The sequence below is a fragment of the Python bivittatus genome, unplaced genomic scaffold (assembly GCF_059951505.1).
Source record: "Python bivittatus isolate LINGU-HERP-01145 unplaced genomic scaffold, Pbiv_v1 ctg000350_np1212, whole genome shotgun sequence".
Lineage (NCBI taxonomy): Eukaryota > Metazoa > Chordata > Lepidosauria > Squamata > Pythonidae > Python > Python bivittatus.
In genome coordinates, this window is record NW_028277074.1 from 1424365 (window position 1) to 1452292 (window position 27928).

General features: G+C 35.8%; 1 protein-coding gene across 2 annotated transcripts in view; it reads right to left on the reverse strand.

The window, feature by feature from the left end:
- Nucleotides 1-27928, reverse strand: part of MYH15 (myosin heavy chain 15) — an 87207-nt gene that overhangs the window by 44951 nt on the left and 14328 nt on the right. For both annotated transcript variants that reach the window (XM_025167322.2, XM_007429270.4), the window contains exons 9-22: nt 26802-26865; nt 26616-26714; nt 24378-24481; nt 23327-23465; nt 16301-16419; nt 14428-14577; nt 13585-13755; nt 12743-12922; nt 10980-11112; nt 9046-9113; nt 6816-6903; nt 6577-6694; nt 5733-5856; nt 308-444 (exon numbers count right to left, since the gene is read on the reverse strand). In XM_025167322.2, the coding sequence (XP_025023090.2) occupies nt 308-444; nt 5733-5856; nt 6577-6694; nt 6816-6903; nt 9046-9113; nt 10980-11112; nt 12743-12922; nt 13585-13755; nt 14428-14577; nt 16301-16419; nt 23327-23465; nt 24378-24481; nt 26616-26714; nt 26802-26865 (1694 nt within the window). The remainder of the gene's footprint in view (nt 1-307; nt 445-5732; nt 5857-6576; nt 6695-6815; nt 6904-9045; nt 9114-10979; nt 11113-12742; nt 12923-13584; nt 13756-14427; nt 14578-16300; nt 16420-23326; nt 23466-24377; nt 24482-26615; nt 26715-26801; nt 26866-27928) is intronic.

Below are 27928 nucleotides of genomic sequence, written 5' to 3' on the forward strand. Positions count from 1 at the left end.
CTAAGGTCTGAAGTCCTTTTCAAATATCAGGTACTGTGTGAGCTGCAAAGTTACAGTTCCTTTCCATCAATTGAATTTCTACTGTTTCCTCAAGCTGGCTCCTTCCAAATACTGTAATTTTAGACAACAAATTCCCAGTCAACATGGCTAAAGGAGATGCTGGCTGGTAACTTTGGAAGCTGAAAAACAAACATTATCTGGATGGTGCCAAGCTGAAGAAAATTGCTGTATAATATAATCACTTGGAAAGCAGAAATAAAGATTTGTCCCCAGTATACAATGTCATAAACAGTCTGTAGTATAATACCTTCGTTCTACCATCTTCTGGAACTCAATACGCATCAGTTTGCCTCGGGCTCGTGCTTGAATTAATGTTAAGATCTTGGCTAATCTCATATCCCTCATTTCTTCCAGATGGCCCAGGAGACCAGCTTTAAAAAAGACCTGAAATAAATGCAATCAATTTGTCAAATAAATTTAATCAACTGTTTGGTGAAACATAGATCAGTTTCAGACATGTAACAAAGCACAACAGTGTCAGATCATAATGATAGTTGTAACAGCATGTTGCAATATCAAGACAAAAACAGAGCATGAAATCTTAATGCCGGTCTAGAGGAAGTAATACTGTACCATAAAGCTGCTAATTAAAATAGTTGAAATTACTATTGACTTTTATAAAGAACTAGACCCATTCCACATTTAATTTTGCTTTAAAAATTGTAAAAGCAAATGAGAATGATTGTGATATAGGTCTATACAGGAGAGCTTGGAATATGCCTCTTTTTCATTGGGCTGCTTATTTAATAAAAATGGCCCTTTAGTCCTAACATTAGGTCCAATTTTAATGTCCCTACCTACTATCTTTTCACTGCATCCTACATCAATGTAATTTTATTCTTTTTATTTTTTCTTAATCCTTTTTCTCAGGAAGTTTATGTATATGGAAGCCCAAAAGACCAACATCTCTCTTGGAATTTTATTTTAAACAGATTAGTTAAATTCGGCCCTGAGCCTGTCAGAGTCTTTAAAAATCACTGCTTAATTTTCAGTAGACATTTGGGAAATGTCAAGACACTGAGGGTTCAAATGGTATTCCATTTATCTTTCTCTCTATGAAAAAAGACAGGACAGGAAAATGCAAATACTGTAAATGAACAACAATATAGAAATTGTGTCAATAGGAGAGATTTGGATTTTAGGACAATGGACAGAGTTATGTTGAAGTTGGACTTCTGGCATAAGATTTTACAGCATCTTTGAGCACAGCATGGCAAGTTTGATCAGGATCCTGTGGAGGCTGGAGATAAAAACTTTGAAGTAAAGACTTCAGATAAAGACTAGAAAAACTGCTCCACTTTGTAGAAAAAAAGTGGAAGGGTTGCTGTAAAACTTCATATTAAAACATCAGTGAAAATTTGGAAAGAACATTGCTCATAAAGTTCATGTGTTATTTATACTTTAATGCTTAAATAATAGCAATGAAACAAAATATGCTTGAATTCTTCAAATAAGAAATTAAATATGATGTGATAACTAAAAAGGAGACTCACTGTCATGAGTCCTGTGACTAGAGTACAATAATTGAAGGATACAGTTTGTTAAAAAGGAACAGAAGTGATACAAAGGGAGGAGGAATTGTATTGTATATTAAGACCATCATTCCAGCTGTGAAATCTAAATCTAAAGAATGGATTTGACAATGTTCTAGACAGCAGCTGAATTAAAATAAGAAAAGGAACAAATACAATCAGTAGTGTGTTGGTGATTACTACTGTCCACCCAATATTGATAAATTATGTGTCATAAAATAGTGACCCTATAGATTTTCTCCAGGGCAATCTGCCCCAACCTAATCCTTCAGGTTTTCCAATGGTGTATACATCACCACTATAATTAAGTCCATCCATCTTGCTGCTGATCATCCTCTTCTTGTCTTTCCTTCCATCTTTCCCAGCATTATAGACTTCTCCAGAGAGTTAGGTCTTCACATAATGTGTCCCAAGTAGGATAATTTGAGCCTGGTCATTTGTGTCTTGAGTGAGAACTCAGGGTTGATTACTCAAAGATCCATTTGTTTGTTTTCTTGGCTATCCATGGTATTCTCAGAAGTTTTCTCCAAGACCAAAGTTCAAAAGCATCACTACTATTTTTATTCTCATTCTTGAAAGTCCAACTTTCACTTCCATAGACTGTTACTGGAAAAACCATTGCCTGCATATTTCTGAACTTTATAGGTATAGAAATTTCATAGCATTTGAATATCTTTTCCAAAGCCTTGATTACTACTATACCAAGTGCTAGTCTGTGGCATACTTCTGAACTACTGGTTCATTTAGCGTTGATAGTTGATCCTAAAAGACAGAAGCTATCCACCATTTCAATATCTTCATTGTTGATTCTAAGGCTGGTTGCTCTACCTGTTGTCATAAGTATGGCCTTCTTTATATTAAATTTTAGTCACTTTTTTTTTCATTGGTATGTAGACTGATGTCTTCCAATCTGTTGGCTACTGTATTGTTCTCCAGATATGCTGGCATAGTTTGTTCACAACCTTTACATATTCTTATGTTTCTTGCCATATTTCTACAGCTACTCCCTCAATTCATATAACTTCCTAACTTGGTATCAATCAGAATGCTAATCTAACTCCATCTTCTATTACTAGAGGTTTTGTAAGTAGGGAATATTTTTTAAGATATCTTGGATGTTGACATACCTACTGTACAGAATTTCGGTATGCTCCTTCCATCTTTGATCTTCTTGGAATCAGTTACTCTTTGTCTACAGGAGTCCATTAGCATACCAACTCTGAGTGCAGAGATATTTTTGAAGTCTTTGTTTTTTCAATGTCTTTACAGATGTCATTGTAATAGTGGCTTTTGTCTCTTCTAACTACTTTCTGAAACTCTTTTTTAGGTTCCTTCCTGACACCTATGTCTTTCTTAGTTGTGGATTCTCTTCTCTTTTTGGCAATTTCCACTGTTTGTTCTGAAGTCGAGTTTGCTTTCATCTGTTTCTTTGTCTTTTCACATTAATCCTTAACAGCTTCTTTGATTCTACACTTCCTATGGTTCTTTATCAATGTGCTTCAGGACTTCAAAGTGGTTCTTGATGTTCTCATGAAAATGGTCAAGAATGTATTGTGGAAACTCCTTCTTGGATTTTAGATTATATTGGAACTTGCACATGAGTGGTTCATGTTTTATTCCACAGTCAATTCCTGGCCATGTGTTTGATGCTCTAACTGAGCTCCTCCACCTCAGACCTGGGTCTCTATTCTTCAACATTTTTACTAGTGATTTAGATATAGTAATAGAGGAATGCTTATCAAATTTGCAAATGACAGAAAATTGGATGGGATAGTTAATAGGCTATTATTTCAGATAGAAGTAAACTGAAAATGATCTTCATAGGTTAGAGAAGTAGGCTGCAAGTAAAAGAATAACTTTTAAGAGACAAATGAAAAAATCACTTTGGGAACAAAAAATAAGTGTACAGGTTTAGGATGGGAAACACCTGGCTTGTAATTTTGCTTGTGAAAAATATCTTAGAATAGTAGTTGATTACAAACTGAATCTGACAGCAGAAGGAGAAGGGGCAGGCAGACAGGCAGGCAGGCAGGCAGGCAGGCAGGCAGGCAAGAAGGAAGGAAGGAAGGAAGGAAGGAAGGAAGGAAGGAAGGAAGGAAGGAAGGAAGGAAGGAAGGAAGGAAGGAAGGGGGAGCAAGTTCAGCTTGCATAAAAAAATATGATTTAGTTCCACTTTATTCTGCTTTGATCAGACCTCATTTTTATTATTGTGCCCACTTGGAATAAGTTCAGAGAGGGGCAATGAGGAAGATTGGGGGCTAGAAATTCTCATGAAAAGATGTTGAAAGAGCTAAGGGTATTTGCCCTTGAGAAGAGAAGACTGGGAGTAGCATGATAGCACTCTTAGCTGCACAAATGTAATAAAAGTGTTACAAGATGGTTTAGAATTGGGACTGAAACAAACACACGTGGAGCCAGATTAAGTACTGTGCTACTTACTCTTACAACTGCTTACAGTAACAAAGTGATACATATATTTTTTGTATATACAAGTAAATGTAAACATAATAACAAAGAAATAGTGTCTTTATATCTTGGTGCTAAAGCGTTGGAATTTATCTTCTTCTGGATGGTATCATATACAAATTGGAAGACTATACCCAGCTACTGAGTAGCTTATTCCTTCCATCTCTAAGATTCTATGAAAGATGTAATATAATTTCTAAAAATGAATACATTAATAGAAGGAAAACTAAGTCATGGATTTTCTTATTCTAGTAAAGATCTTTGCAAAAGCTCATCTCTTCTGGAATTTAATTAAAATATGCCAGATAAACTACAGTTGAGAGGAGGAGCAAAAAGCCAATAATTAAGTCTTCTTCTAGCAGTGTATTTAAATCTATGTGTTAAGTAGAGAGGTTAATGTAAGCACGAAAGGAGGTAGATTCATGAAGGTAGAGAAAGTGCTAGATTTCACAAATGCTGTAGGGGAACAAAGATAGGTAATCTTACAATAATAGCCACTATCCTTCAACTGCAGTCCTTTGGCAAGTGGATGGGAAATCTTTCTGCTTTGGTGCAAGGAAAAGGCAATCAGTGGAAAGCTCTGGGCCCACTTTGAGGGTGGGCCATCCAGTATTACCTTTACATATTTTATTTGAGGCAAGAAAAATGATCAGCTAAAATATAAACCCAAGAGTTATTTTGTTATTTTGGATTGCCTGTAATATTCCACGTATAAAATAAATAAATATACCCTGCCATAGAGAAAGGGAAGCTTTTGAGAGTCTTAAAAGCACCCTGCTCAACTTTTAATAGACATTTAGGAACTTTAAATGTGAATAAATATTACAACATTTTGCCTATCTGAATAAACACCAGGTTGGCAAGCAGCAAGAGTTTTAAATCAGATGAAAGAATCTTAAGGTAGGATCTCTACTAGTGATTTATAAAGGCTTCTACAGTAATTCAACTATCATTGTGCCAATATAGCAATAAAAAAGGCAGGCTTTATATCATTATTATGGCCAGGTGATGCTAGAAGATACTCTATATCACTAGTGGAGAAATGGTTTCAGTTGTGCCTTTTTCACATATATGAATGCTGATTAATTGGCCAGCCCAAATTACACAATAGTTGATCCCTACTGAAGACAATCTAGATCTGCTTCTCCCTTTATGCATATAAAGCATAATAGCATTCTGGTAAGCTACTTACAATGGAGCAACTCTACCTGTGCAAAGAAGCCAACTGAGAAGTTAGAAGAAATTGCAGAAATGTCTCCTATTTCTTCAGAGTTGGGGGACAGGGCATTCTAGAAGTATTTTAAGGCTGACTATCGATCCACAGGATCAAACCTTCTTTTTTCCACTAAAAAGTTCACACAATGGAATGAAATCTTACCTAATCCCTACTTGTGGATAGCAGTTGATCCACCATAAATCTCTCCTTCCTGTCTTGAGATAAAATTACTCTCCCCAAATATAATGCAGACAGGCCTTATCAATAGGGCTACATATGAGAAGATACATGATTAAAAAACATAAATCAAGGGAACTTCCCAGAGGCATTGGTACTTTCCTCCATTCTTCCCTAGAATAGTTATTTAAAGCTGCTAGTGAGTTTTGATCCAGATACCAATTAGGAGCATGCCTTTCTATTTTCTCCATTGCTGGCCTATAGTAAGTGAACTATTTTACCTTGGTGTGCCCAAAGCGGTACTGGTTATGATCAATATCCAAAGAGCCCAGTAATTTTTCAGCAGCTTTTCTGCTGTCCACAAACTTGTCCTCTGGAATTGCAGAAGGATTCAGGATACGATATCTGGTAAGGGCAGATAAATAATGTACAAATAAATTAAACTCCAGACCCTGCTGTAATTCCTTTCTTGATTTCGGAATGTGGGAAGTCTACTCACAGGAGATCTCACAGTGTCTGCATTTGTGCAACATGCTTAACTATGTCAGTTAAAAAATGTAGGGCCTGTATTTACTAAATTTGATTGGTTTTAACCTGGATTAGTTTTTTGTGGTTTAGCAGATTGTGAGAACTCAGTCCATTTGATTAATATGAATGCAAAAAAATGTAATCAGGTTAAGTGTGTTATGTGAACCTAGACACTTTGTCTACCCAAACAAATATGTCTGCATTAGTCTTTCTCAATCTGGTGCTCTTCAGAGATGCTATAACTGTACCTTCCAGAATTTTTAACCTGCCATGGCCATCATCCACGCTAACAGTACATTCTAAATGTTGTAATTTGAGGGCAGCAAAGCTGGGGAACCACTAGTTTATGCAATTCTGGGAAAAGGTGTTTGCTTTAGGGTGCTACACATAGTACACTCTGTGGACTCTGAAGCACCTTTTTTTCCCTTTGAATGTGAAGCATTGCATATCCTAAAATGTATCTTTCACATTGTTAGTTTTTATTCAAAGGTGGTTTGGCCAAAATGAGTAGGGAACTGGATCTATTAAGCTGAAGAAAGAGTAAATATTGATTCTACAGATGTAACAATTTGACTGTGCCATTGACCTTCAGGTTACCTTTGTTTAAAGTCAGCATAAATAACTCTATTAGGAAAGCCTTTGCGGCAAATGCGGATTCCCTCCAAGACGCCATTACAGCGCAGCTGATGGAGGACAAGGAAAGGATCCATTGCCCCTGAAATGATAAGACAATAAATTACACGTTCCTATATATGCATACTCAGAAACAAGATTTTTCTTCATCAGATTAAGTATTAAAAACTAAACATATTCTAAGAGAACATGCAGAGTTTTACCTGGAGTTTTTGTTTCATTGGGAATAATGCAACGCACAAAGTGAGGAGCTGTAGATCGTAAATTAGTCATCAATTTGTTTAAATTTTCCTACACAGGAAAAAAAAAAAAAAGCTAAACCATGGAATTACAGAGAATATAAATTGTCTTACTCACTATAGAATACTGACTGTAGTCCTAAAATGAAGATTACATCAGTTCTCTGCTGTCAAGTGTTCACTTACAGTTAAGTATTGCTTTATTATTATTGAGCCAATTTAGACATAACGTTAAATAATAAGTTTGTCCTATTACAGTGAACTTGGTTGAGTCTTGGGCTTGCATATTTAAATCTTACATTTCTTCCTCTGGAGAAGATTAGAAGCAGCTGCATCCTGAAAGTAAAAGTATCTTATTGTGATGTCCATCTTGGATCATCTTGGAACATACTGTGTTTAGTTTCAACCACACAACCTGAGGTTTCAGGACCCACCTGTCTCTCCCAAAAACGCTGGGTGGGATTCCCAGAAGCTCCATTAGATGCAAATTCTAATTGTTAACATGGCAGAAGGGAGGAACTCTTAAATATGAGGCACTAAAGTTATTAACAGTGTATTCACATTTTAATGAAATGAAATCATATTCAGTTTTTGTCCTAGCTCCTTCTATCTATTAATAATTCTTCCAACATCCTTCTGGTATAGGGTCTTCCACATACTACTAGTAGACTGTATACGGGCCTTTTCTCAAAAAAGGTTATACACCATAGTTTAAACTATAATTTACTGATGGATAAATCGACTTCTTTGATTAGAGAAAGGTCATTATTGACATTTATCAATGACTGAAAACCCCTTATGGACTTCTTGTGTGAGAAAGAAAATGTCTTTGTGATTTATGGTTTTGATGATTAGAAAGAATAAGTTATAGAAAGAAGGGAATTATGATGAAATTGGAGAGAGTGGTTTGATTAGAATTGTATGTATAACTGTTAAAAGGGATATCAGGAGCCATTTCTTTATATATGCTTTTTTTCTTTTCTTTTTTCTTTTTCACACTTACTTTGTTATATGTTTTTCTTTGAATGTATTTCTTATAAACTATATAAAATCTCCTAATAAAAATTATTTTAAAAAATAAACTATAATGTTTTTAAACAAGCAAAGATCAAACTCAGTTATTTGTCTAGGGCAGCAGTTTCACCACTCTTCCCTCCTTTTGTTGTTAAATCAGGCAATTTGGCCTTTCCAGCAAGATTTGTTCCTGCCCTTTTACACCACATACTGGAGACTGCTGTGACAAAAAGAGCCTGCAGATTTTTTTTTTTCTCTCTCTCTAACATACTCCCAAAAGAGATATCTGATCATTTTAGTGAGATAAATAGATTGAAGGAAGGCCCACTTTCTGTCTTAACTGATAACATTGAAGGAAATACAAACAAAATTTAACACAGAACGTTTACCCTTGAATGTGTGATCTTTACTTATTTAGCACTTATTCTATTTATATATTTGAGTGTGACTTGCAGAAATTGCACTTGTCACCCAGAACTGCACATCTTCTCAGTACAATTTGGGCAAAGCCACAAATTTTACCAATGGCAAAAATGTTACCTAATATACTGAATGTAAGCTGTGATCTGTCACATCTTCTGTGAAAATGTTGGTCAGTTATGTACATTTGGTCCTTTAGTTTTGAAGTATAAGCCCTCCCTGGTTCTCAGATATGCATTATCTTACCAGGACTTTTCAGCCATGGTTTGCTAAACAAGCAATTATGGCCTGGTTTGCACATAATGCACAAGTAGATTTGCACTTCACTAAACTAAAAAGAAAAAAACCCTACATTATGGCTTAGCATTATATATTAGCAGAGCTATAAAAATTTCAGATTATATTCAGAGGATTCCTAATGGGTAAATGCTATCCAATTATTTTTACCAAAGTGGACTATGTCAGCCATCTTTGAGAGAGAATCCAGATCACTGAAGAGTGCCTTTGGTCATGGATCCAGTTTTGAGAAATCTAACCGCTAGTTGTCATGAAAATAACAATGAATCCCATGGAAATTTAAGCATGTCATTATTTTAAGAAAATAGTCTTTTTTTTTTTAAGTGAAAACTGCTGAAAACATAAGTTGTGTAAGATGAATGAATGTTTAATTGTTGCTCTGCTTGATTTGAATATACTGTTTTTGCAGTAATGAAACAAAAAAAAATGAGAAATTATACTTAAAAAGGAAGCGTAAAATTACTTTATGCATTGATGACACTGTCTGGAAGGAAGCCCCTTTCTTGCGTTTCTTTTCTCCACTATGATCAACTTGAGATAAAAGAAAGGACAGAGTTAATTTCTGATTTCAGCACTGACATATAACCACAGACTTCTTACACGATTTAGAAGTTTATTAGAAGTGTTTTAGAAATCAGAATGATTTCTTTCAGGTCAGTGGTATTTTCAGTATTACAGTGTTGGGCAATTCATTGTGACTGCTCATTCTTTTTAACTTACTCTCACTTCAACTAAATCGTGGGCCAGGAGCAACCATCCATTGATGACTGGACAACTATTAATCACAACTGATGCTTCCATGAAAACTCTGGCTCCAAGTGTTATAGATACTGCAGTGATTGGAACTCTGCTGATCAGATGGTTAGCTGGTGCAACTGATGTCATTTCAGGTTTTAAGAAATATTAAAATTAAAACATGTGTCTGATATGTGTATATCTGGCTTCTACAATCGACTTTTACAATCAAGAGATTTATTATGGAGAACAATTTTGTTCTTTACTTATGAAATCTGCAATATTTTATAACTAAAGATCTGTGTTGTCTTCATTCTTTGATTAGAAATAGATACATGTAACTGTCTCAGCTTTGTTTGTTTTATTAGAGCCATATAACCACTGTCCACTATGAGTGGATTCATATAATGCCCTTTTAAAATTTCTAATTCACACAACCATTATCAATTAATGATTCATGTACAATAATTTTATGAAGTTCTAAAGAAAAGGCACAATTTGCATTCACTGTGGTTGATTCACACATAACCTACTCACTCTGGCTGAGTTGTGACACTAAGCCATGGTTAGTTTAACCATGATTGGTTAAATAAGCCACAGTGGCTGTTGTTATCCATTATGCTCAGCCAACCATAAACTATCCATAAGGGCTGAGTTCCAGATTACCCTAAGGCAAAATTAAACAAATGTAGCTGTGTATTCAAGCATCTCTCTATCTCTCTCTCTTTCTCTCTATCTATCCATCCATCCATCCCCAATATAGGAATACAGGCAGTCCCCAGGTTATGTAAACCCTGCCTTTCATAAACCTAACTTTATGCAATGTGAAAAATGATATCTGCAATTTCTGTGTTACAAAATAGAATTTTTTTGTTCTTCCATACAAAAGGGCTGCCTGTATAAGGCTGAAGTCTGCATCCAATCTGTTTGCAGCACTGTAAATCTACACCCTCAGGATTCAAATCACTGAGCTATAAATCTTCCCTTTTGTATGAATTATTTTGCATTCTTCAAATGTGAATGTACATTTTGAAGAAGATTCATTCTTCAAAACTATAGATCATCCTAGCTCCCTCATATTATATCTTATAATAGGGCTTAGTTACAAACACGTCTGCTACATTGAGAGATCATAAATTCATAGAAGTAAAAAGGACCGTAGAAGCCATCTTGTGCAATCCCCTGCTCCATTCAGTAGGATCTACTAGAGCATATCTGACACATGATCATCCAGCCTTTGTTTGAAGACTATAATAAAGGAAAACTCACCATTTCATGTGGAAGCCTATTCCACTAGCTGACAGTGCAGGCATTCAGAAAATATGTCTGGTCTCTGATCTGAACCCCCTTCCATGTAATTCTAACCCACTGGTTCTGGTCCTGCCCTCAGGGGTAATATTTATTTGTGAAGCATACTTTTACATGTAAAGCATTCCTTAATGTCTGCTTTATAATTGCCATTCAACCTCCCAGAACCAGCAAAAAGACTGAATGAGGTTCCAACAATTTGCATCTGTTAACTATTACTCTGTTCCCTAGAAAGATCTTATGTGCATAATGTTTGCAGCTGCCAGATTTTTCAAGTTCATAAGCTAGTATATTTACTAGCCACCTCTTCTAGTCTTTGATGTAAGAATTAAGTACCAAGGTCATTCCACTTACCACTGTCAGCACTGACATAATTTTCAAACAGGCTGGCCAGAAGTTTGTTGGAAGATTTCTGAAAAATACCCACCACGGTTTCATTGAGAGGATCTTTGTTTTTCTCAAGCCAACCAATTATGTTATAGGGCACCTAGAAAAAGGCATAAAAAAGAATTTAAAAGCCAACAAGCTAGAAACTAAACTGCCCAACCAATTGTTCTTTTTACATGACATCAATTATATCTTTGGTTTTGACCTATGAAGTACATGGGAAACAAGTATTTTGCTCTTCAGTATTTTAATAGTGATTATAATATAATTGATCTTGATATCATATCCAACTTCTTGAAGAATCATTCTTCTGCATGGCCTCCCCACCTTTCATTTCCTCCCATCCATTAATAACAAAGGAAGATGCTTCTACCCTGACTTTTTCCATCTAATTCAGCATGATTTATATGAGGGCTATGCAATTTGTATCTCCATATGGTCTATTGAAGTATGGACTTCAGAACTCCCCAAATTGCCACAAAATTTAAATTTTTACTTTGACATTAGTCACATTAACTATGTTTATCTGATTAAGTATTTAATTAACCAAATATTAGCTTTCATCCTGATCTCATCTTCTTTATCTCAGCTACATTAACTTTTTGGTGAGCGACCCCTGATATCCTGGGACTGTCTCCATGAACACTTCCACCCAAAATGTGAATTTTTGATCTAAACTGGCAATCTCTTTCTTTCCAAGTGAAAATGGAGAGATCACATAAATGCTGCATCCTTCACCTCCTCCATAATGCTGGCTTGACTTAAACAAGTATTTTCCTGAATTTGCATGGCTACCATATGAGGCATGGAAAGGTGCAGCTCCTTGGAGTAGCTTCTAGCCGGTATACTGAAGGAGTGTATGTCAGATTGAAAGCTCTTTTGTCCACTTTGGATTGGAATGCTGCACACCTCTGTGCTAGACTAGCAACCTTATTTATAAGGATAGGTTTCCTAATGTTTTTGAAGACAGACTAAGAAAATGGTCTGATGCATACAGGACATTAAGTCATAAAGTGGTTGGCCTGGCTTTAGCTTAACATATTTATAAATCAGTATTTTTGGTGTGCACAAATCTCTTTTTTACACCCCTTGGAGCCCCTTCTAAACATGTTTACTGAAAAATAATAGCCCAGTGATATGTCATTTTGAGGTTAAAAAAAAAAAAAACCCCAACAACCCATGAAAATTGTAGCTATGCAATCCCCTAAAATAAAAAGAAAACCCACAACTCTCCACCAAACCCCAGGCCCTGTCCAAAAATGTTAATAGTGCACTTTGGTCACCTAAAGGTAGTAGATTTCTGGCTTGTCTACCCAGGCATTATGGTTATGCTACAATGCATGTATTTTATCAATATAAAGATGAAGAGAAATAGCCATAAATTGTACTAAAAGGGGTATCCTGATTCTTATTTGCTGAATTCTAAGATATACATTTCTAGTGCAAAAAATGTGTTCAGAACACTTCCACTTAGAATGCCAGGCTTTTCAGAGTGCCAGTTTCCCTTTTTGCTTAGAACATTTTTTCACCTCTTCCCATTCCCAACTGCACTATGCTTCATTATTCCATGACATTTAATTCTCATAGGATATCAGCCTATAAAAGGTAATGTCATAGAAGATAAGCTTTCTATGGTGTCTGCATCTGCAAATGAGAAAGAAAGAAAGAAAGAAAGAAAGAAAGAAAGAAAGAAAGAAAGAAAGAAAGAAAGAAAGAAAGAAAGATCCTACCACTCCAGCATAATGCAGAAGTTCAAAATGTGCTTCATATTTCCTCCTTTTGTCAGGCCTTGGTTTCTGCAGATTGGGTGATTTGCCAAGATGGTTGTCATAGAGTTTAGCCTTAAAGGTCATATCTGTAGCCTTTGGAAACATGCATTCCTCTTCAAGAATAGAAAGGATGCCCAGGGGCTGTTAGCAAAAGAAAAACAAAAAACAGAATAATAGATGTTAGGACAACCTTCCCCAAATTGGTCCCCTCCAGTTGTACTACAGTTCTAAAATTCTTAACCAACACAATCAGTGAGAACTGCTTTGGGAGTTTGTTTTTCCAAATGTATAATTTGTGTTGCCGTGAATGAATGCTACTGGTACAGGGTTGTTTTTTTCCCTTAGCCATTAATCTATTATTCTTTCTGTCTGCTATAAAACTTGTTGACACAGTATGTGAAGATGTTAGATTTATCCCAGTTGCTGACATAATATTGTTGCTTTGGTTTTCAAAATACTTTGATGGGCTGACATATTTTTCTCACTGAAAGAGACAGAAACTAAAGCAGTTACAGTTTAGATCTATATGCTTTGTGACCCATAAAGCTACATACACTCTACCAGTTGTTAGTAATGGTCTGCTAAGAAACAGATTCCTCCTCTTTAATTCCTTTAATCCTAAATAGGCAGCAAAATCAGAACATGGTGGCCACACTGTATATACATTTAGGTTATTTTTAACTTACTGAGTCAAAGATTGTGCAGGCTTCTTATGACTACTGGAAAAAAATGACCAAGGTATAGTACTAGATCAACCTTTTAAATTCATTTACAATCAGGGACTAAGATGAATTTATTAATACCTTTTCAATTAGATCAATGCAAGCCTGCAGATCCAGTCCAAAGTCAATGAACTCCCATTCAATGCCTTCCTTTTTGTACTCTTCTTGCTCCAAGACAAACATATGATGATTGAAAAACTGTTGCAGTTTTTCATTTGTGAAATTAATGCAAAGTTGTTCAAAACTATTATACTTCAGGAGGGCAAAGAGAGAGAGAGAGAGAGATTGAGAAAGAGAGAGAGAGAAATCAATTTGTATAGAATCAGACAAAATATCTGTATGGCTTGTTGCTAAAACTTGGATTCCTTGAAGTACGTATAAGATCTGTTTTAATGTGCATAAACATTATAGCTTATTTTTTTAAAGCATTGGATAGAATCATTGATTTAAGTAACAAGGTCTGCTGGGGCAATTATTCAGGCATATTGCACAAAGAAATGATCCAAAGTCATGCTTGTCCCATTGAAATTAATATTAGATTAGATAAGTGATCTCAGAAACTGATCAAGATTTTAATTTTAGTTATATTTCTAGTTTTCCAAGGTGCTAGCCAACCTTCACCAATCTGATGCCTTGCTGTAACAATAATACCAGCTCAACACAGCTGGATATTATAAAAGTTTAAGTCTAATACATCTGGAAGGCAGGTGGTGAAGCAGGTTGATGAAAGTGAGTTGCTGAAAGCTGTTTTAACCAGGAAATATTTTCCCAACTAGTCTACATAGTTATTCCCAAATAAGTGAGTAAGCTATAGGACAGTAATAATTATTTTAATAACATTTTCTAAACAAAATACTTGATTAAAACTTATTAACTTAAATCAACCTTGCTCTTTTGTGTATATTTTTGGTTTCAATTACTCACGTCAAAGATCTCAAAGCCAGCAATGTCCAATACTCCAATGAAGAACTGTCTTGGTAATTTAGTGTCCAATGTCTTATTGATGCGGGCAACAAGCCACTTGAACATTCGATCATACACTGCCTTAGATAAGGCTCCAACAGCATAAGTAACCTACACAAGCATGAGGAACAATGGCTGGGTATGTAGTGAAGAATGTAATGAACTTTATCATCTGCAGGATATACTAGTTAAAACCCACTGCTTCCATTTTTGCTGTGGAATAACTTTGATTGAGTGGATACTCTGCTAACATAGGAGGAAAAGCCATTTTCACCAACTTCTGTTCTCACCACAGCACTCTGTGCATATGAAAATGTCTTCAGAGTTTAAGGAACCCTGCAGAACAGAGTGAAAGTGGGGTGGTGCTGCAAACAGGAGATGGAAACAGAAAAATAATCTCCCTTTCTCTCTTATTTATGGAGACATCCAATGAATAATAAGTTCTTCCATAACAAACCCATTTTGAGAACTATACAATAGTTGCTAATTTCCCATTTTTCTATTGTTAAACAAAATGATTAAAATGTCAATAATTTAACTGTATAACATGACATTAATATATATGGATTAGTTTGGTTTACTAGAACTGTGCATGCTTTGAAATGATTCAGAAGTGCTCTACACCCATTTGCTATTCCCTAGAGCAGCCTGTGTTTTATGAGCCTGAAACAAGATGCATCTGTTTTAAGAGTCACATTCAGTTTAACGAGTCAGCACCTTAAAGCAGCCACATATTTTTTTCAGGCTCATTATGAAAGAGGAATGTGTGAAATTCCACAGAAGTAATCTTGTTTTCTTGTTCCCAAACTATATATTTCTTGGCAGAATTGAAATTTGCATTAAAATGTGCTCCATAGTTTATTGTTCTTTATAGTTAGCCAAGGCTTGAGTGTTGTGAAGCATGCATGTACAGAACCATAGGATTTTGCAGTGTTTGCTGTGCAGTTGTAAGTGGCAGATTTTGAAGGGCTGGGCTGCCAGAGAAAGATTCCTAGATGGTGGAACCACAGTATCCATTTGTTCAAATTACATTGTTTCTGTTTTCTTCATTTACAGAAATTTAGTTCTTTTCCTACTTTACCATCTTGTTATTAATTATGCTGTATATTATGCTACATTTACGATATAGGAAGTGAGTATATTTACTGGATGTAAGCCCTACTGAAATAGTGAGATTGTTTTATGAAAACTGTGGCTAGGTTTATACTAAGGAAATGCAGTATGAAAAAGTTAATAATAGATAGGGAAGTATTAATAGGGTTGCTGCTGAGCCTGACTTCATTTCTCACTCAGACCCACCAGACCCAAATCTGTTTATTAGTGCCAGTAGCAATTACTCAGTTTGATCTACAGAGATATACAAAGATATTGTCTAGAGCTCACCCCTTCTAGACAATAATTGTGAAAGACTGGTCACAGATATCCAACCACTGTTGCATAAGCCAATACACATCCATATTTCTCTTTCAATTGAAATACAGTCATTTCTGTACTTCAGTCTGGGAAATATTGTATCAGCCAATATGGACAGAAACATTGTTTTGCCTAAAGTCTTATGACTTGTCAAATTTCACATGAGTCTGGTTGAAACCTGGAATCCTATAATAAACCTCACCCATTTGGCTTGGTCTGGTGATCATTAATCACTATGGTATTCAGGTGCTGACTGGGCCAATCAGAAGTCATAGTCATGGAATAGGAGATACTGGACAGTTGTAGTTGTAGGAATAAAGATCCAAATGTTTTAGTAATACTTCTGTTTACAGAAGAATCAACTTGTACTGTATATGGAGGAGGTATCATGATAGATCATGTGGTTTAAAGGATTTCTCACCTGTTCTACATTTTGGCCTTTAGTGACATACTCATTTCCAACTTTCACTCTTGGATGCACCAAACCCTTAAGCATATCAGAAGAGTTAACTCCCATAAGATAAGCAGCTTTGTCAGCACCTGATAGAAAAAAACAACATTCAGTGGGTAAAATGATTTGTGTTTAGACTGATTTTCAGATATAGCTTACTTGTTTTCTATAATGTATTCTAGAATACTTTAGAACTCCAAAGCAGAGGAATAGGTCTAAAATGTATGATACAAGCAGACATTTAACCATAATACAACTACTAGCTCAGCTGATAATCATTTTATACTAAAATTACATTTAATATAAAACATTTAAGAGAGTAAAATACTTCAGACAGTTAGGTCATACATCTTTCCTAAGGCTACTTTATGTTTATCTCACATTCAGTACTTGTACTTGGAAGTCTAGCTATTGTGGACTTCCAGGGAAGAAATGGCAAATTGAAAATGGCTCCGCTAAAAGTGGAGCTGACAACTACTGTGGAATGAAGAGCTGGTGAGTAGACCAGCTCTTTGTAATTCCTCTCTGGACAAGGAGAGGACTTAAGATCACCCCGATACAGTTGCTCCTCACGAGAAGACTGCAAGACAGTGGTCTCTGGCAGGTTTAGAGCTCTGGGAGGTGAGGGTATAGCCATCTTTTTGCTCAAACCAGGGTTGGCACCTTCAAAAGGACACTGGGTTCACATACTTCCTTTTCTAATCACTTCTGGAAATTGCTTGTTAAATGCTTTTCAGCTATTAGGAACCTTTGGATCAAAAAGTTTTATAGCACCGGGTGAATTTTCTTCAGTCTTTAGCAAAAGAAGTTTTAAATACAAGTTTAAGGACTTCATGGTTTTTTTTTTCTTTTGGAATAAACAGCAAAAGGGTGATTAGAACTCTGATTTTGGAAAGTTACAAATGGTCTAAGGGTCCAGAGAGGTTTGAAATAAGATTTTGGAATTAATTATAAGAATCCTTCCCATGGGAAAATACTTTTGTTTTGAATTCTCTTTTTTTTTAAAAAAAAAAAACATGATAGGATGAGACTTTGAAGGCGGACACTAGAGGGAACCAGAAGGAACTAAAGATTACAATTAAAGGAGAAGAGCACTTAACTTTCACTTACTAATACAGAATGAAGCAAAATATTTTAACACTGGACGTATTGAAGGATATTTTTGAACAATGGACCCAGAAGTTAATTTTAAGAGTGTCTGCCTCTATAGACTGTGTTTAAAAGATGTTATGGAAGAGGAACAAGTTTTACTGGACAAGACTGAAACTGAAACTGATCTGAAAGTGGATTTAAAAATGACAGGCTACAAGAATGGTATGGAAAAAGATGCTATACTGGACATACAAAAGAAACTGGCTGATGTCTTACTAATTAGTTGTGCCCATTCCTGGATCAGGGGGACTTACTCATGGTCACTCATGCCCTGGTCACCTCCCAGTTAGACTACTACAATGGTCCCTACAAGGGGCCACCCTTAAAGTGTATCCAGAAACTTCAGCTGGTGCAAAATGCAATGGTGTGAACAGTTATGTGTGTTTCTGGTTAGAACACATGTTACACCTCTGCTTCATGAGCTGCATTTGTTACCACTTTGTTTCTGGGTCCAATTCAAGATGCTGGTTTTGACCTTTAAAGCCCTTCAGGGCAGGGGACCAAGTTATTTGAGGGACCACCTCTCCCCAATTGTATCTGCCCTTCCTATCAGATCCAGCAAAGAGGATATGTTATGGGTTCTGACACCTAAGGAGCTACATTTGGTGGGCCCTAGATGGCAGGTCTTTTTTGGTGTGGCCCCTGCACTGTGGAATCTTCTTTTCCTGAGATGGGGTTGGCCTCATCACTGTTGAACTTCTGGAGGTCCCTCAAAACTTGGTTACACAAGCAGGCCTGGGCACCCCAGGGGACGGGTGAACTAGTGAGGTGGCTCAGTTATTTTTAACATCCCTTTGTCTATTATTTTTTTGTTTTAGTTTGGTTTTTATATCTTTTACTGTATTATTGACTGTTTATCCCTGTTGCACACCACCCAGAGTTGCTTGCTTATGAGATGGGTGCTTATATAAATTGCATAAATAAATAAATAGGGATATACAAACCAATAGAGTGACCTGGATAATTCTCCTATATTGGATTTACAAAAAAGACTTGTTAAAGCTTTGAAGAATTTTGTGAGAAGGTACAAAGAAAAAATAAAAAGAAATCAAGTTCTAGGACATTATTTGAAGGGACTAAAGATCAAGATTATTAAAAGGAAAAGGAAGAAACAAAGTTGGTTTATTTGATCAAGGTTAAATAGATATGTTGTTATTTCTGGTAATTCTTAATGGACTTTGCTGACATCAGGACTGAAACGACAAGGCTTTAAGGATTTGTTTATAGATAAGAGATGGGATATGGGAAGAAGAGATCATTTGTTGTATTTTAAGAGAAGGTGATAAGTTACTAACATTGTTTATACTTGTTGTGATGAAAAGGGAAGTCATTTCTTTATATATTTCTTTTCTTTTTCTTTACTATATTCTTATTTTTTTTCTTTTCTATTTTTCTATCTTTTTTTTCTTTTCTGCACTTTCTATTTTTCTTTTTATTCATTTTTAGTTTGTATTCGTTTTTATCTTTTTTAACTGTAACTTGTAATAAAATTATTATAAAAGAGGAAGTCTAGCTATTGCTATGTGTTGACATTTATTTAACCCAAGAGAATAACCTTGGCATTGTGCAGAACACAGACTTGTCAGGATCACAGTTCAGAGAATGTATAATCCCAGTCACACAGAAATGATAATGGTGAGGACAAGTAGATAAGACTGATTAACAGTTCTTGTAAAAAAAGAGAATTGACTGATAGCAGATAGAATCGGTGAAATTCTATCTATTTATAAACAGGATGTAGCATTATAATTATGATTATTTCAACATATATGGTGTCTTTCTACTTAGGGGACACTCAAGGTGCCTAACAATAAAACAGAAGAAAATGAAAAATTAATAAGCATTTCATACAGTACTTTTTGAGAATACAAATGTATTTATTTTAATTACTGAAGTAATATTTGCAACAGTCAGGTAAATCAAAAGAGAGACTGAGCAAGATTTAAAAAAATACAAATGTAAATCAACAGTTATAAGAATAGAAATTTTAAGAAAAATCATCCAATGCAAAGCAATTGTGGTGGAATGTATGTACGCAGAGAAGGCTAATGGGGTGGATAGCAGCAGAGAGCAAGGAGGGGGTGCATTCCAGGAAGGGAAAGGAGACAAAAGACAACACAGTCCCCAGGGGGAGCATGGGAAGCATAAGAGGTTCAGGATAGCCGCTCCCTAGAAGCTCCCAGGGATATCCACAGTATATGTTGCAGTAGTATAGATTTAGTCTGGGGAGATTCTGTCTATAAGGTGTAAGCAAATAAAGGAACTTAACTCAACTGGACTGTTTCCCTGTTGTTCTTGGGCTGGGCCTGACAGCAATGTTATAACTGTTTATTCTTGTTCTAATTGAGACATTAGTGGAGATTTGAGAAGAAAACTATTCAGGGTCATATTTCTGAACTCCTGCATGCAACTGAATTTAAAGGTGCATGCATGCATGTGAACCATGTGGAACTGGCACCCATCTTTGTGATTATGGATACACTTTCCCAGAAGTTCTCATTCTGATTTATACTAAGCAGAGCTAATATAATGCTAGACTTGGACTGGGGGCACAAAAGTTCAAGTGTAATTTTAGACATGCAAGTTTCTTTGGAGGACTTTGGAACAGTATGTCATGTTTTTTTCCACATCCTCTTTTTTTGTACCATCTTGCTTGATAAATAAATCTGGATTTTTATTTTTTTTTAGGTTGATGCCATTTACAGGGATTGATAAATGGTGGGTTTTTAATTCTTTATTTTACCTGATGGATCAGCATAGATGCAATTGTTTTTGCAGAGGGCAATCATGATCTATTAGCCCAACCTACTTTACAAGTTATTATTATGGGAAAAATTGGAGGACACAGTTTTATGTATTCCACCCTGAGATCCTGGAGATGGAATATGGTAAAAGAATGCAGAAGTAGTCCTGACAAAGGTATGCAAGAATTATTAGAAGAGCTGTTAAGAGAAAGTAAATGAAACTCAGTCCTGAGAAAGGAGGGGGCATGGGAAAGAGATTCAAAATAACCCTGCCTTTATTCTCTTTGGTGTAAGAGGGGCAGAGGGAAACTCTGCAGGCTTTCAAGATTCAGTTATCATACCTTACAACAATAAAGTATATTTCTTTAATCCTTGCGGTGACTGTTGGTTGACCTGGCCTACTTTGAAGGGTTGACAAATATAAATCTAACAAATAAGAAAATACCTAAATAGGCACTTCTCTATGCACCTATGTACAGAAACCTAGAGGTCAGTTATGTAGTAGCATCTAGCCAACATTTTTTTTTTTATCTTAAAAGCCAAGCACAATTGGATTTGGTCAGTATTGGGATAGGAAACTACCAAGGAATACCTGAGCTGTAGGTTAGATTAAGAAATAATAATAATCGATAAGTGGATAAAAATGCCAAATCCAGTCTAAACATCTGGCTGACTATGCAACAAACAATAATAATTCACTATGCATTACATCCTTGAAGTGAGATTGATAAATTATACCTGCCCTGCAGAAATGGAGACAGAGGTTTACTTCAAGTCAAACAAACTGTCGAAGAAGAGTGTGCATTGGCTGATTATGTAAATAACAGTCAAGAACAAGCACTCATGCAAGTTAAAAATTGAAACTTACTGAATGTACAGGAAACATAACATGAATATCAAAATAATGTAATTGGAACATGAGCAGAATGCTGGCAAGGAAAAGCATTCCATGGTCAATTTATTCATGATCTTCAAAAAGATCAAGGGGAAAATGGATAAAGAGGATAAAGATAATGGCTTACAACTGAAATATTAAAAAAAGAAACTGAAGGCTTGATTTTGGCTGCTCAAGAGCAAGCTATTCTAATGCAATCAAGGCCAGAATTGAAAAACCATCAAATGATTCAAAGTGAGGATTGTACAAAGAAGCAGAAGAAACAGTAGATAATATAAGCTCATGCAAGAAGATCACACAAACTCACTATAAACAACAACATAACACAGTCACCAAAATTATTCACTGGAACATCTGTAAAAATTATCATGTGCCAGTAATGAAAAATAGGTGGGAACATATAGTCGAAAAAGTAGTTCGAAAATGAGCAGGTTAAAATATTGTGGAATTTCCAAATACAAACTGATAAAGTTTGGTGCATAACACACCAGATTTAACTGTGGTTGAAAAGAAGAAGAGTGGATAATTGATGTGGCAATACTAGAGAATAGTAGAATAAAAGACGAAGAATTGGAGAAGACTGCAAAATATCAAGATCTGAAAATCAAAGTTGAAAGATTATGTCATAAACCGGCTGTGGCGGTCCCCGTGGTTATTGGTACATTGAGTGCCATAACAAAAATTTGTGGATGGCACTTAGAAAATCTGCACATTGACAAAATTTCCACCTGTCAATTACAAAAGGCCACACTGCTTGGATGCTTGGATCTGCGCATATACTACACCGATTACATGACAACATCTTAGGCACTTGCGAAGAACTCAATGCAAGTGAAGGTTAAAACCAGCTAAAGAGCTGGGAGCTGTGATTTCACATTGTTGTGTATAATGATGAGGATCATGAGGATCATGATAATGATATCAGGAAGAAGGCAATGGCAAGGCGAGCTATTTCCAAACTGTTGCTGAGAAAATTTAATGAATATTTCCCTGAAGTCACAAGGAGTCCAGTTCAGCTCAAAGGCAAGAGAAAAAGAAAGTGAGATAAATATTTTTTAAAAGGTGTTGGTGCTTAATTAGACACTGACAGCTGCTTTGTTTGCACCCCCCCCCCCAGTAACTTTTCAAAATTGAATCCAAAGAATTGCACGGCCCTAATTTAATGATTTGCCTTCTGCCACATTAAAATTGACATGGCGGGGGGGGGGGGACATGTTGAGGATTACACTGAAGCTTTTGGGGACCACATGCAGGCTTAGGCCTCTCACTGTACATAAATAATTAGTGTGTTCTGATCAACTGCATGCATAGAAGTTCTTCCCATGACACTGAGAAACTGATTGCTCAGAAGGAATCCAATATGTGATCTGTTGAATACAAGGTGATTTTTGCAGGCATTACCCTGAATGAGTAGAGAATGGGCACATAACATCTGTAATGTAGGCAATTGTCTGGAAGACACTGTTATGTAAAAATTAGCTACTGCCTGGGGGAATGACTGATTCTGAAGTGATTAGAGAACAAACTACATCTCCAGTACGAACAATGTATTGTCATCATAAAATCTGCATATGTTATATGGGTAAATATGTCTTGTAATGTAAGCAAAACAGTGTGGTTTGTATCATGTACACTTTGTATGATTAATCGATAAAATCCCCTTCAATATATGGTACGTGGGAGTCATCCAAGGGCTCCAAAGCAGAGCCTGGTCCAGAAGAGGTCCCTATTATATGGTAATGTTGGGGTCCTCACTTGCAAAATGATGGGTAAGGTAACATTCAGTAAAACTTACTTCTTTTCTCTAATTTTAGAATGACTGGAATCTTGGAATCTTTTGAACTGGGAGTGGTGGGGAGTAAGGGTGGGAATTCTAATCGCTCTTTCTATTAGTGTTCAGCAAACAGAAAATTATTCAGGACACACATTTTATGCAATTAACACCTTTCACTCTTTAAGTGCTATGCTGTCTAGAGCGTTGTGTTTCCTTCCCTGGCATAATACATCATCCCACTCCCTTAGACCATATGCTCAGATTGTGCCCAACTGCAACATACTGATCTATAGATGAGATTCCCGCAAAGAGGTTTGATTTCTACGTGGGCATAATACTAGGGGGAAAAAACAAGGCAGGCTTTTCCTGCGGGCCAAGACTACAAAACAAGAAACAGAACACTGTTGGTAAACAGAAAAGAAAACACTTACTCTCTGTGCCATCAGCTTCTGCTTGCTCTTCCCTGGGCCTCTGTTTAAATTTCATGTTTCCAAAGTGCATAATTGCACCAGTGAGTTTGTAGGCACCGTATTTTTCATCCGCAACAAAACCCAAAATATCCATGGCTTGCTGTTAAAATTTTAAAAAAGAAAGAAAAAGATACTTTGTCACTTGCCTGTTCAGCAACATGCAGCTTTATTTCTAGAGTTGCCTTGCAGCACTGCTGGTATTGTGCTTCTTTTGGTATTGAAAATTCAAAACAGAAACTGTTGGAACAGTTTTATTCATGTTCTATTTCCTGATGCTTATGGAAGAGTTTGCAACATTAAAAGCCCATTATGAGATACAGAAAATATATTTAAAACAAGCACATCATTAAACAAACTATTTTTGAGAAGACAATTATGTAAATCCCAGGAAGAGTACAGTGCCCAAATTGGGAAACAGACTCCCTAAATATATTTGGATGTATTTATTAAAAGATATGATTATGGTTGCTAACTTGAATAGCTTTAAACGGAGGTTGGATACATTTATGGAGGGCAGGTCTATCAAAGGCTATTTGTCTTAAAGTTTCAGTGTTACCTTCAGGCTGGGGCAGCATGCCTCCAAATACCTATTTCAAGGAAATAATAACAGGAACCAGGTATGTTTCCATCTCTTGTTTGCAAGCACACTGGTTGGCTTTGGTTAACCACTATGAGAACCAAAATTCTGTTGTTCGATGGGTGTTGGCCTGAACCAGCAGAACTACATTCTTACCCCAATTTATGAAAGTCAATAGACAGCATGGCTGTATCGGTACAGCCCTGTTCTGAAATAATAAATAGGAAGACTAAGGGTCACTCACTGCTAAAACCATTCTGCATACTGGCTTTTGATGTAGTGATCCTGGATTCATTGCATATTTATGCTCAGCAATCCTGTTCAGTGAGAATTTATATGGGTTGGTTTGAACTGACTCAAATAAGGAAATTGCTGCTGTTCTCACTGAACTTAACAGCTTATGCCCTCTTGTACTTTAATAAAAACAAGTCTTACATCAGTTGCCATCAGCTCTTCCCCATCATCTAAATTATCCACAGTAACAACACCTTGTGAACAAAAGTGGAAGTCATATGGGTTTGTTGACACCAATAGCATATCTGCAAATGAGGAAAAGATAAAACAGTTTCTTCTCTCAAGATCTGGTCTCCTGTTAAGTCAAAATACAGTACAGCACAAGTGCAATGTCATACATCAAGGCTTATTCAAAGTTGCTGTGATGTTGTTATAGAGTTCAAAGAAATTAGAGCTGCACAAATGTGTAGAGGTTCTATTTTTAAATTATATCACTATGCAGTCCTGCATATATCTACTCAGAAATATGTTCCATTAGTTCAATGGGATTCATTCCACATAAAAGCAAAATAATCCAGTCCCACAATATTAGTGCCAAACAAAGGTGACTTCTGTTGCTGCAAAACGAACAAACCCACACTTCCCCTGCATGACATGGCTTATTTGACTTCTTTGCTTATATTGACCTGATTCCTACATAGATCTTTCTTTGGCATTCCTAACCCTTCTGGAAATGATAAGAGTCTATAATATGAACTCATTTTCAGTAGCATGCAGCATTACAGAGATCTTGAATTCCAAGCCATTCTAAAACTATAAATTAGCTTTATTTTTTTGCTTGGATAATCAAGTCTCTCTGAATAGTTCCATCTAATGACTCATTCTTAAACTTATGCAATTAACTCCACATGGTCAATAGACTCATATCCTATACCCTACTTAGCTTTTCAGCCAAGCAGCATAGGCAGATGTGCTTGCTGATCCTTTCTCTGCTACAAATAATAAAGGGCAAGGACATTTACACAGCTTCTTGTACATCCAAAGTCCATCAAAACTCTATTCAGCTGATTCTAATGTCTTGATATCATGGGGAGAAGACATGTAAATTCAAATGTCAAAATCAGGAAAAGCAGCATGCCCCCCCCCCTTGCAGGACAAAAAGATTATTTCAAAATTTTATTAAGATATCAGAACATGTGGTCAAAAACTTGAAATCTCCTATAAAATTATTACTGTAAGTAAATTCTCTCCCACTCCACATATACATCCAGAAAGACTATTTGTGAACAATTGTTTGTAACAGCAAAACTGGTGTGCTGACAGCAGTTTATCCATGCAACAATCACAGCCAAAAAGTATAGCATAAGAATAAATTAACCATGGAAGGCATATTTTCACAGTAGAATATTTTCATCCAAATCCTGTTAGCTGAAAATCACTTTGAAACAGTTCCTCTAATCTACCTTAATTAGACCACAGTAAAGGCTAACTGGGTTAAGGATTTAGCAGATGGTCCACTCATCCTGGATGACAAGAACAAAAATGAGATTATTACTGTTTTTGCCAAGCAGAAATTTAGGACATGGATAAAGGGACGTTTTGCCACATTACAAGAAGCACTAGCAACCCCTACAAATTCATAATCCCTATGTATAAATAGGGTGCAAAACTAGATGATAGACAGGACCAGCTACTTGAAATTCAAGAATGGTCATGTATAATAACAGATGTAGTGACCCAAAATACAGATGTAAGTAATACAATGGTTGGGAAGGGACATCCTCATTCAAACTGTGCAAATTATTATAGGTATCATGATTCGCTATTTGTCAATCTAGAACTATACAGAGTCCCAATACAAGACACCCAACTATGGTACATAAGAATTTACTTTCATGCCATGTTAGAATCCATCTAGACCAGTATTGTCTATCTTGAGTGACAATGAAATTCTAAGCTTTCACCGTTATATATGTATCAATGTGTGTGCAATCTTCTACCCTAAAGAAAAATTATGCATGGAAACTTAGTTATTTTCTTCTATACACATGCAGCATTGTCTAGCATGGATTCAATATGTACAATTTTAAAGTCCTAGTTAAGGCAAAAGTCTGCACACTAAGAATCTAGGGCTTAATATAACCAATAATGAGATATAATAATCAATTAAAATCAGTGTTAGCAGTAATTTGATTTTTTTAGCATTATTTCAGTAGAATGTTGATTGCTCCTTTATTTTAAAGATAGAAAATTATCAACTTCACCACTCAGAGTTCTCCAGATTATCTGTTTACTTTTTTTTACTACAGTGATATTATTCAATTTAAATTACTGACTATCGTTTCACATTTTTTTCTTTCTCAGTTCCTCTATCCAGTCATCTCTCCAGAAAAATTATATCTCAACAGGCACACAAAGTATGCTTTTTCTTATTCTTACCTTGTAGTTCTGCTTTCTTTCCTGACAAAATCTGATAGAAGATGTGATAGTCTCTTTCACCTGGTTGTTGAAAAATAACTCGGGATTTCTCTAAAAGATCTAGTTGGAGAATGAAGAATTAAACTGAAAAATAGGTTGAAAGTTTTACATGAAATATATAGTTATAACAGGCAGTGTCATACTTACAGATTTCAATATCAGCAGATGATAGCTTGCCTGTAGTTCCAAAATGGATTCTGATAAATTTGCCCTATTGTACAAAGTTTAAAGACATGTGAAAATGATAAAACATAGAACCAATAGTAATCTACCAATTACTATAAGCTTGCTTTGATAATTGCCTTGTTTGGCTGTTATGATAAATCTTTGTCTGATTTGCACATTTTGTTATACCATGGTTTATTTAAATCATTGCTTGTTGCATAAGCCACAATGGTTGGTTTACAGTAAGCCATAAAATATAGTTTACATTCCATAGTGTCTAGGCTTACACACACTGTAAAGTTTCATCAATCTAGTTTAATGGTGGAAGATTCAGTACAAATGAAACAAATTGCTCACACAATATGTAACTAAAGTGACATGACTCCTTGGAAAGATGAATCTTCGTTCAAGGAAATCATGGTGAAGATGACATAAAAAAGAATTTGTCATTCATCTTTCCAAGGAGTCATGTCACTTTAGTTATGTATTGTGTGAACAATGTTTCATTTGTACTGAATCTTCCACCATTAAACTAGATTGATGAAACTTTACAGTGTGTTCCCAAGCTGTACTCGGAGATCTTGATAGACTCAACCTCCTGTATCTTTGATTTGGCAATCAAGAATTTTGACTTTGACATAGAAACACAGCCTCCAAATCCACAGGTATGTCACCACTGCCAGATTACTTGGAAGGGCACCTTAAGAGTAATGGTCGATTCAGGAGTAGGTAATTGCTTCTAAGTAACCACATTACTACAACCAGCTCTGATCAGCACTACCTTTCTATTTGGGTAGAACGTAGGACTTTCCATTATATAAGTCTCTATCTGAGAGCAACTGCTTTGAATGTTCTATGTTTGTACAGATGCTTGTTGTAATTATTTAAATTCTTTTAACACTGCCAGGACTGTGGACTTATTCCTAGTAGGTCTCTGTGAGATGGTCTAGCTTTGTATTGACAAAAAGTTTAATTATTCTTTCCAGTGAATAGACATGTGAATAGGTATATAAAGTATATATACAGTTGTGTGAAAAAGAAAGTACACCCTCTTTGAGTTCTATGATTTTACATATCAGAACATAATAAAAATCATCTGGCCTTAGCAG